This window comes from Sebastes umbrosus, chromosome 3 (assembly GCF_015220745.1).
Source record: "Sebastes umbrosus isolate fSebUmb1 chromosome 3, fSebUmb1.pri, whole genome shotgun sequence".
Classification (NCBI taxonomy): domain Eukaryota; kingdom Metazoa; phylum Chordata; class Actinopteri; order Perciformes; family Sebastidae; genus Sebastes; species Sebastes umbrosus.
The window spans coordinates 34,813,136-34,823,404 of record NC_051271.1 but is presented as its reverse complement, the minus strand read 5'-3'; the positions used below and the strand labels follow the sequence as shown (position 1 = coordinate 34,823,404).

Here is a 10,269-nt window from a genome sequence, read left to right as displayed (position 1 = left end):
TGGCCTCTCCAGATAGCCTGTAAAGCATTAATATATCAATAATACCATCCAACTTAAAACTGGAAAGCATATTTTTGTTAAAAAAAACTTTTAAAAAATACTTAACAAACAAAAGCCAATTGTTGCCGTGCATATGTGCGCGTGGCCCCCGCGTGCGTACGCGCGCGCGCGTGGGAGAGCGAGAGAGAGAGAGAGAGAGAGCCAGCAGGTCTACTTAGCAGGCCCATTGACATTAAAGAGAAGTAAACAGAGCCTTTAGACGGGGCCAGAGGAGGGGAGAGGACGGAGGAGGGTTCTGGTTGGTTCACTGATCATATGAAGTCAGTTTCTCCTCCCCGGTACGAAGATGACGTAGTAAATCACTCTCTCTCTCTCTCACTCTCTCTCTCTCTCTCTCTCTCTCTCTCTCTCTCTCATCCAGACAAGCTGGGCTTTACCATATAGCTCAGTATCAACTAGCCAGTAGTGACCCAGTAGCTGCCCAGACTGGTCCTGCCTTGCCAAACGGCTCTGAGGCTGACAAGCTGCTAACTGGGAAGGATGAGAGGAAGTAGGCTGCAGAGGAAGAAGAAGGAGGAATAGGCTTTACGCACTGTGAGAGTGAGTTTCTAAAAGAAGAAGAGGAAGAAGAGGAGGGATATAAACGCTGCATGACTTTATAACCAGAGGAAGAGGGAGAATAACAATGTCTTAGAGGAGGAGGAAGAGGAGGAGGAGGAGGAGTTGTTTTGGACAGAACCAAGCAGGCCTATACAGGCCACAGGACTACTAGCCCGGGTCCAGCCTGCTGTTGCACGGAATACCGGATCGTCCCGGGTCGGACCGGGAGGCGGGAGGCTGTTTTCTGTGTCGGAAGCTGCTGCCTGGTAGATAACTCCAGATGCAAACATCTGCTCTGGACAAGCGTTAAAGCGCAGTGAAGGCGCGCGCACTGCTGCAGCATCCAGAGGACCTCTGAGCGCGCGCGTGTGTGTGTGTGTGTGTGTGTGTTTGTGTGTGTGTGTGTGTGTGTGTGTGTGTCACTATGAGTCTGGTCTCGGGCTTCCCTCACCACCCGGTCATGCACCATCACGACAGCCACCACTACTCCCTGCACGCGGCGGCCGGTCGGTGTCACGAGGACACCGGGGGTGCACCTCCGTACTTCACGAGCTGGCTGATCAGCCACGCGGACATGTCTCCCACCGAGTACAGCCTCGCGCCCGGCTACAGCCCAGAGTACCATGGTAACAGCGGGTCTACCGGAGGAGGTGGTCTGGACGCCTCTCACCATCACCCCCATCATCACCACCACCACTACGGACCCGGAGGCCTGGTGCCGGGCTCCGGTGCCAGCGGCGGCGTCTCGGTGAACGGAGCCACGGTGGTCGGTATGCACCCGCACGGACATCCCCGGCCCGTGAAGCGGAGACCCACGGCCAACCGGAAGGAGCGGCGGCGGACGCAGAGCATCAACTCGGCCTTCTCGGAGCTCCGGGAGTGTATCCCCAACGTACCGGCAGACACCAAGCTGTCCAAGATCAAGACGCTGCGGCTGGCCACCAGCTACATCTCCTACCTGATGGACATCCTGGACAAGGACGGACAGATCGGGGACACGCAGGCGTTCAAGGCCGAGCTGAAGAAGACGGAGGCCCGGGAAGAGCGGAGGAAGAGAGAGGCGGTAAGAGCAGCACAGACACATTATATATATAATATATATATAGAGCCTGTATATACTGGGGGACCTATAATGAATGTGAACACCGGTGGTGCTTTTTTAATAACAGAAGAGTTAATAATTCCATCAGATAGCTCATTTCAGCTTTATGATCCATGCTGACATAGAACACAATATGTTCTGGGTTAAACTATAATAAAGGAGCAATTTATAGTCCACAGCTGACACTATAGCAGGCTCTCCACATATTCATATTCTGTTAATAGTTTTTTGAGGATCTACTTTGGGTCTGGAGCTAAAGGCCTCTACTGAGGAGTATAGACTCATTTTACAGGCCAGTAATGGAAAAAAAAAAAGAAAAAGTGAATTAGGCTGCTAGCTTTTTATGTGATGGAGAGATAATAAACCATAATACGATTGTTAACTTGTCTAAACTTACTTACGATCTTTGGCAATTGTAGTCACTTTATTTTTATTTTTTTTATTTTTTTAGAAATGAATAAAAAGAAAAACTAATACACGAGTCATGACCTAAATTCATAGTATTTTGGAGAAGAGGGAAGATGATTCATTGTTGCTATTATTATTAAATTGAGTTAGACCTGTTCCTGGCTTCTTTCAATGGTTTATCTCACGAAGATTAACGATTGAAAGTCACAGTTGAACATCCTGTAAAATACTTTCTCTTCATTATAGTTCTGCTGGTAGTCAGAAAAGAGGCAGCGTCCGACAGGAAATACAGTTTAATGCTAATAATAATTAGACAATTTTGGAGTAAAATCATCGTGCCCAACCGTAGGACAGAATTTATGAATACATTCATTTAATTTATTTAATTTAGCATTTAAAAAAAAATATTTGATTACAGAACACTTAACGACATATAATCCACTATATGGAAATGGTTCTAATTCAAATTATAATTTTGCTCTTTTGTGCATATAAAGAGCAAATTGTTCAAAAATAATTTACTATAGGCTAGTAAAATATGCTGCTTTGTGTATTATAGGCTGTGTCAACTGACTATATATATATATACATATGTCGGTCGTATTTTAAAGGTGCTGGTGGGTCATCACGCTTTTACATTTGCGATGTGCAAACGAGGTTATTCCTGAAAGGATCCCGTTATGTTGACTCGACCGGGCAGAGCTGTCCGGGGCAGGATAAAGTCCTCCGTGATGTGTCGGTGTATGACAGACTGGTTATAAATATGTCTGCATCATGACAAAAATGGCACAATAAATATAGTTTTAGCAGGAGCTCGGCGGCTCCAGTTTGACCGAGATTCAATAACAAGACACGAATATTTCTCTGATTCATTGAGAAGAAGATGAATATAATCTATAAACTCTCAGTAGGCTAGTTTACACTTGTGCCAAAGCACATGACAATATGGACATGTAAATTAGTAAACTGTTGATCTGTAAGATTTTTATTTTTACATGATTATTTTATAATCATACATATAATATGCAATTATATACATCCGTTATGGAGACTCCATTGCACGCATTCAAAGACCATTTAGACGTCCTAAACTTAATATGACATTGGGCCTACATTCAATGTTTTACATTTTTTACCAAGGCCAGAGAGCTGGTAGAAAGCCAGCTAAAAAAAAAAACAGGCTACACAGGAGAGAAAAAAGTAAACAGCAACACCAACATGGCAACAGGCTTTTCCTGTGCAGGAACACATGTACCCAAATGGAGGGTAATCTCACAGCCCTATTTATTTGGGGGAGGAATTTGAAAAAGCCAATGAAGCATATGGGGTGACTGCTAAAGAGAGAGTAAACAGTCAAATATAAGTGTGTTTACCCATTTTAATAATTGACACTTGACTCCTTAACCATTGATTGCTGAAGGAAAAAGAATGTATCCGCCATATACAGTTGAACCATATAAACAAAACAAAAGATTTTACACAATAGTGGTATAGTCCAAATGATAAAGTCTCTATAACAGTGGAGCCAGAAAATTGGTTGCCATCCTCAGACAGCTTGGAGCCAGGAGGGGCCAGGTTCAGCCATGGGGACCCGCCGCTATTAGCACTACTTTTTGATGCTGTCTTTCTTACAGCCTGCTATATTATCCACATCAGCTCTATATGCTGCCCATATCCTATAGGCTACAGCTTTACAAGGTCCCACAGTTACTAAGGATTTATTGTTTGGCACATCCAAGAGATTTAAATCCATCTGAACTGGGCTCTTTCAAACACAGTAGCTAGTAGTATGAAATTGCAATTTTATTTGTATTTGAGTTACATATCCTCTGTATGATCACTGGCTAAAGGTCATATTTTACAGTCTTTTTATTTCCTACATGCAAACACAACTAAGCATTGATTCTGCATGCTTTGACAAAACTAGCTGCCTGTTGTTTTTTTAACACTACATTTATCTCATGATAAATGGCTATAGACCATCATCTTATACCTTACCCAGAGCTAAAATCAGATACATTATGTGTGTAGAGACAAACATACCTGATTATATACAGGGCAGGTCAGACTAGACTAGAAGAGAATCGAACAGAATAATTATTTCCTGTCTGTTGCCTAACGTGCTGCCCGATAGGAAGTGTGGTGCATAATTGAAGCCAGAAAGCAATTTTTCCTCACATTTCAAACTGCAATCACTAATAGAAGGATGTAGTCCTGTTAATAACTCATGTCAACTCTGTCATGTTACTCCAGTCCTGGTTTCAAATATATGTGTATACTCCTCTGTTACAACTGAGACACTACAGTTGAATAAAGAATTATTTAACTTTTTATTAGGATGAAACATGTAGGCCTACCAGAGGAGTAACTTAGTGAGTTTTACCCCTCAGTGTAGCTAAAGTAAGCACTCAATATCGCCTGTGCTCCTCAGTCTGCTCTTACATTAATGATTAAGTGGTTAACCCATGAGTGAATTTAAAGTGTATTTAAGAGGGTGACCTCTAAGCTTGCAAATAAGAGGGGACTTGAGGTAATAAACTCAGTCATTCCAGGGACTGAGTTTATCTTACACTCTGTGTGTGCAAGAGAGAATTGACATATCGATTGTTTGCAATCCATAAGATTTTGATGTTTTGTGCAACTGATTACAGCTACGTATACAGTATGGCTTATTTCAGGCTGGTTCAGTGTGGATGTTGTTGTACTACAATGGAATAATCCCATGATCCAGTTTGGGCAAAATGGACTTCATAGAGGCGGGGAGAGGATGCTGTTGGGTTTTAACAAAGACAAAGTTTTTATTTATTTTAGGCTATCTCATGTTTCAAATGAAATATAATGTGCATGGTTTGAAGTTCACAGTGCATGCAGCAAACTGATTGCAAATGTCAATTTAGATCATTATCTGAATTTGTTTTGGTTAGAAAGATTTAGACTTGTAACATTATAAAATCATTAGCCTTTGGTGGCAGACCTGCTGACTGAATTAGGGCACACATTCACAGCATTTTGTTGCAATTTTTCAGAAAAACAAACTGTTTTTCTTGATTTCTCTGTGTCCAGCTTGGTGGCATTTTTGGTACTGCAGGTGATATAGTGTAAATGTGCAGGATATAGAGAGCTGTAATTTTAGTGCTGCTTTCAGCAGCCTGACTGGAAAGACAGTGATATGTATCACTTTTAGTGATATGTAGCCTGCAGACTAATAGAGCCTGGACTCCACAAGTGACTGGGACTGGAGACTGGTGTCTCCACTCTGGTGTATTTTTGCAACAACCTTCAAAAATCCTTCAATTAAGTGTGCATAAATAATAGAACACTGTCAAAAAGCCCTATTGGGTTAATATAAACATCATACTGGCTGTTAGCCTGTTGACGTATTTAGCAGGCCTGTGGTGTTAGTTGAAGTAGTGAGGCATTATATACTATATTAAAAGCACATTGTGAGAGTACATGATATTTATTCATATAGTACAGGCTGTAAAAATGTGTCTGACTTTATTAAATTAGATCCACATTTTAGATGTTTATCAAATGATAATATGACTTGGAAAAAATGATCTGTTCTCATAATGACATTATAAATGGCTAATTCATAATGGTGACATGACTGGAATAATAACAAAGTAACGCTAGTGTCAAATCATAATTCCGTATTCACAGATCCAGTTAGTATTTTATCCATTTTTATTTAAATTTTTATTGTTGTTGTTGTTACTGCCCCTTTTTGTTGTTTCAACATTTGACATGTTATATCCCCTTTCCAATCCAATCCAATCCAAATTTATTTATAAAGCACATTTAAAAACAAAAAAAAGTATTTTAGTACTTTATACTTTTTATTCTGAGAAAAGAACAGATCGTGCTGTTAGGGCCGATGACTCATGCTGCGGCCAAAAGACGATGAAATAAAAGAACACGACAATAAGAAGAATGGAGATGAACTTGTTTGGATGTTTGCTGTAGAGTTGTATATCATTACGCACAGCCTCCTCCTGTTTGTTGGACCTTATAGCTTCATTATCGCACCTGGACCGAAAAAGTATATGTTTGCCAGTCAGGTCGATATATTTTTGCGTCCCCTTTTTTCCTCACATGGAGAGCTAAACCCTGTATTCAAATGCCGTTTGACGCAAACTGTCTGATCTTTTATTAAACGCAAATTTCTGAGAGAACTTGAACCGCTGAGCTCTCTGCCATTCATCTTTTTTATTTTTTTATTTTTTTGTCATTTCTTGCATGTAAATTGCAAATATCAGGACCCCTTAAAAGTTAAAATTGTTGCTCAGTGACAAATGAAAAAAAAAAAAGCAAAATATTCAAATTTATTACGCTACTTTACGTACGGTAAGAGAAACCTACATTTTAAAAAACATTTAAATGTATCGAGAATAAGTACAATGGAACAACATTTTTCAGATTGATGCGTTTCCATGTGTAGCATGTGATCTGGCTCATGTTTTATGAGATGATGGCGTGTTTGATATGTTATACCTCACTCTGCAGAATGAAAGAGGCCTCCTCACATGCCACTAGACTTCAAAGTCGCGCTCAGGTTTAAATGGAGGCTACTAGTGCTGGACTGGATGGATGCTGGATTATAGTGTGTTTTGCCGGACTGAACAGAGGTTTACCGCTGCACAGTGGTGGTGGGAGGGCTATATTCACTGAGAGCAAGGAGACATTACGTTGTCACATCTTTTTATGACGTCCGAAGTATATAGACAAAAATGATGAGTCGGAGCGGGTGCACATCCTGGAGATCCCTGAATAAGGATGAATAAGGATGACTACATCCAGCAGCAGGTTAGTGTCACTGCAGTGACAAAGTCACAAAGTCCATTCATGATGTTCACTGGATCTTCTTCTCTCAGGTTGCACAATGTCAAAGTAACAACTCGCCACACTCCATTTTTAAATATTTAAAAAATATTCCTAAATTAACTATTTCCCAACTCGGCCTGTATGTGGTCCTTATACTGACGTTACCATGGCATATTGGGATTGTCTCATCGTTTTAAGCCTTGTTGCTCAGTCCACTATTCAAATTAACTTCAATCAGGGAGTCCGATTATTATTATTATTATTATTATTATTATTGTTATTATTATTATTATTATTATTATTATTATTATTATTATTATTATTATTATTATTATTGTTGTTATTATTATTATTATATGGACAAAGTTAGTCAGTTAAGAGGTAGAGGAGATGTAATTTCACTCTCCTTGTGCGTACGTTTGTACGTGTAGCCTATTTGTGGAAAAGGAAATATATTTTTAACTGCGCACATCGTTAAATAAAAACGTATATATATAATGCTATAATTATATTCTACCATATATTATATTAATCTATTTTTGATTAGGCTAAATATGGCTTCAGGAACAGCTGTTGGCAGATGGAAACCGCAAGTCTTAACAAGCAGGCTCTGAAAATAATATAATACATTTAGATACAATAATAATAATAATAATAATTTGATAATGTATCTAACATTATAAAATAGCTGATCCTGCTCTTTACAATATTTAATCCTTCACTTTTTGCACTTTTTGGTTGACAGGAAATGTGTTATAGATATAAGCGTCCACATGTATACGCATAGAAGCAGATTTGAACATTTTACTATTATGAAACAGAAAATTAATTCATTTAAAAAGTTTCTATCAATTGCTGTTATACCCGAACACCCGAGTAGGCAGGTGGCCATATATAGGCTACATGTGAAAGTGTGGAGCTTGTCAAGTCTTCCAGGTTATTCTTCTGTGTGTTGTTAATAAGTCTTACGTGTCTATAGAAACATCATGACGTGCGTAAACTTAACCAAATTGTCCCAAATACAAAATACAGACAAACATTATGGACTCTTGTGCGACATGAAAACCAATAGGTGCGCTCTCATATCTGTACGGGTCGACATATCTAATATCCAGTTATTGGAACGATGAATCGATTCTTAGGGATTGTGTTTGTGTTGTAAAATATATATATATATATGTATATATATATATACATGTATATATGAAGCGGCCTTTTCGAGAACTTAATCCAACTGTGACAAAGACAGAAGAAGTTTTCCATGGTGACAAAAAGGCTGCCATATATTTTTTTATCTTATACAATAGATGATTTAAACATGGATCAATATATATAATATAAATTGCAATATACATGTCATGTGTCATCTGCATGCAGGTGGAGATCCCGAAGACAACATCATCAACATCCTCATCGTCATCCTCTTCGTCAGCGGGCGATAAGAAGAGTAAAGGACGGACAGGGTGGCCTCAACATGTCTGGGCTCTGGAGCTCAAACAGTAGCGACCAATCCCTCCATCCATCTCTCCATCCTGCCAGGCGAGAGCCCCCTTTATACCATCCTCCAGCTCTGTCCTCCAAGAGAGTGATGGGACAATAATGACGCGCTCTGATGAACTGTAAATGCAGTCATCATCATCATCATCATCATCATCATCATCATCATCGCTCTGGAACTAGAGGTTGGACGCTGTATCTCCTGTTCACTTCGCTATATGGTGAGACACGAAGAAAGTGGCCATCAGTTTGGACAAAATAACTCCCTCATCTTTCAGCGCGCTGTGCCAGGGTTTCAACCTGAACCCGGGGTTCCTTTCAATAGTAGCCTACTTCCAGAAAAAAAAAAAAAAACTCAATATCACACATTCAACGGTATTAAAAACAAACAACAAATTTAATTGAAAAAACATTTACGCAAAAATTCACCAAATAGAAATATTCTCATTTCTCTATAATTTAACATCAGTGGGAACTTTTGGATAGGTTTATATACATGACAGTCATTGTCTACAGGCTTGGACCACATATAAGCCTGCGTGCGTCAGAGCAGCTGTTTGGGTTAAAAGTGGATGCACCGGTTAAAAACATGTGAGCACCGTTAGTCCAATTTAACCAACCTTGCTCAGGGCTTTGCTAAGATATAACTCTCCGGTTCTCTAATGAAATATTTGGTGGATGGGGATGTATGCAGAATTAAAGACTGGTCTATAAAAGCTCTTAGGTTGTGTTCAGCCAGATGTGTAAAAGGCCCAAAGTAGCGTCACACCAGCGCCAAATTGTGAACGGAGTGTTCTCTTCTTCCTGTCGAGGGAAAAACACAACGAGTTGGGGATAAAGGCGGACCCATTTCTCTCTCTCTCTCTCTCTCTCGCTCTCTCTCTCTCTCTCTCTCTCTCTCCCTCCCTCTCTCTCTCTCTCTCTCTCTCTCTCGCTCTCTCTCTCTAACACCCAACCCTCGCCACCACCACCACCCACACGATTACACACACACGCAAAGGGGTGTTGACGTGCTCTCTGCTTTATTTAACGGAATATATTTATGTGCAATGCGGCCGGTAGAAGGACCCAAACAGCTCTAGGTCCATCTACTGACCTGTGATTAAACGACAAGGTGTATATGAAGTTCTCTCTCTCTCTCTCTCTCTCTCTCTCTCTCTCTCTGTCTCTCTCTCTCTCTCTTTTCTCTGAGTAATTTAGTGTTTGTAAATGTAAAGGCGTCACCATGATGACGAAGTGTCCATGTTGTGGTATGAAGATGTGGTGGGAGTCTAAATAATGCTTTATGTGGGATGTAAACAGTGTCATGAATTTAATAAACCACCACCTGGTTACTACATGGTAACTGATGCAAACTGGGCTCATTTCTTACTTTCAGCTGGTCAGACTGTATATTATCCTGCGCAAATTGATTAAGGTTTGAGAATGGTTCAGAAGTAAAAGGAAAATTATCCACATATAGCTTCGATGAGCATTTGTACTTATGGGAAAAAAAACACATCAGCCTTAAAGCCTTTTTGTGTTTGTCAGCAGTAAGGCTCGGGCAAAAGAAATAACCAAAAAAAGATCATCTCAAAATCTCACTTTCAAAACAAAAACTGAGCCTAGATTTATAGAATTTTGTGGACAGGGACGCAAAATAGATGATAGTGTGCATCACATCTTAAATGGGTTCCCTTTTTACAGGGAAAAAACAAATAATTTATTTTTTTGGTGTAGGCTTATAAACTTTATTTCACAATTTTGTTTTTGCCTCCTCATGATTTCCTTTTTTTAAAAGCCACTTTCTTGATTAATTTAAATTTTAGTAGTTATTCACAAGTAAAATTTAAGAGTTT

At 39.8% G+C, this 10,269-nt stretch overlaps 1 protein-coding gene across 1 annotated transcript; it reads left to right on the top strand.

Annotated features, from left to right (window-relative positions):
* Window positions 1-426: 426 nt before the first annotated feature.
* On the top strand, window positions 427-9,776 carry hand2 (heart and neural crest derivatives expressed 2). The gene is made up of 2 exons (XM_037762374.1): window positions 427-1,663; window positions 8,312-9,776. The coding sequence occupies exons 1-2, from the start codon at window positions 1,025-1,027 to the stop codon at window positions 8,435-8,437; spliced, it is 765 nt and encodes a 254-aa protein (XP_037618302.1). The 5' UTR covers window positions 427-1,024; the 3' UTR covers window positions 8,438-9,776.
* The last annotated feature ends 493 nt before the right edge of the window (window positions 9,777-10,269 follow it).